Below are 460 nucleotides of genomic sequence, written 5' to 3' on the forward strand. Positions count from 1 at the left end.
CCCCCCCCCTAACTACTGAAGATGAACTCCTACCTGCCACGCACAGACACAACCAAGACACGACACACAACGCTTAATCATTGCTATCACCCGCCCTTACCCCGCCTAGACGTCAATACTGGTAGTATCTAACTTCATGATATGATTAAGCTTTACCTCTGCTGCTTCTGAGCTTTCATCTGGTCCTTGTGCATCTAGAGCGCCAAGGAAGTCCGCGTGTCGACCCATGACTTCTTCACGGATCTCTCCTGAAACGCCTTCTTCACATACAGGTGTATACTGAGGTAAACCCGTCGTCCGTGTAGAAGATGAACCCCCTCCTGGGCCTGTTGTTGTCGTCAGAATGGAATTAGATGAAGATCCACTCCCCGGCCTCATTAGAAGCCGAGCTGTACTTGTGACTTCACATGCTTGAACATTAGTGAACCCAACTTCTTCTTCTGTCTCTCCGCTTCCTCGA

The 460-nt window shown here is 49.8% G+C and overlaps 1 protein-coding gene across 1 annotated transcript; it reads right to left on the reverse strand.

Moving 5' to 3' along the window:
- Positions 1-159: 159 nt before the first annotated feature.
- CSUI_010018 (bromodomain-containing protein) lies at positions 160-460 on the reverse strand (the record flags this gene model as incomplete). The annotated part of the gene is made up of 1 exon (XM_068070125.1): positions 160-460. A coding segment is annotated over one exon (301 nt), but the record flags the coding sequence as incomplete, so codon positions are not given.

Source organism: Cystoisospora suis, assembly GCF_002600585.1.
Source record: "Cystoisospora suis strain Wien I chromosome Unknown contig_6553, whole genome shotgun sequence".
In the NCBI taxonomy this organism is placed as follows: domain Eukaryota; phylum Apicomplexa; class Conoidasida; order Eucoccidiorida; family Sarcocystidae; genus Cystoisospora; species Cystoisospora suis.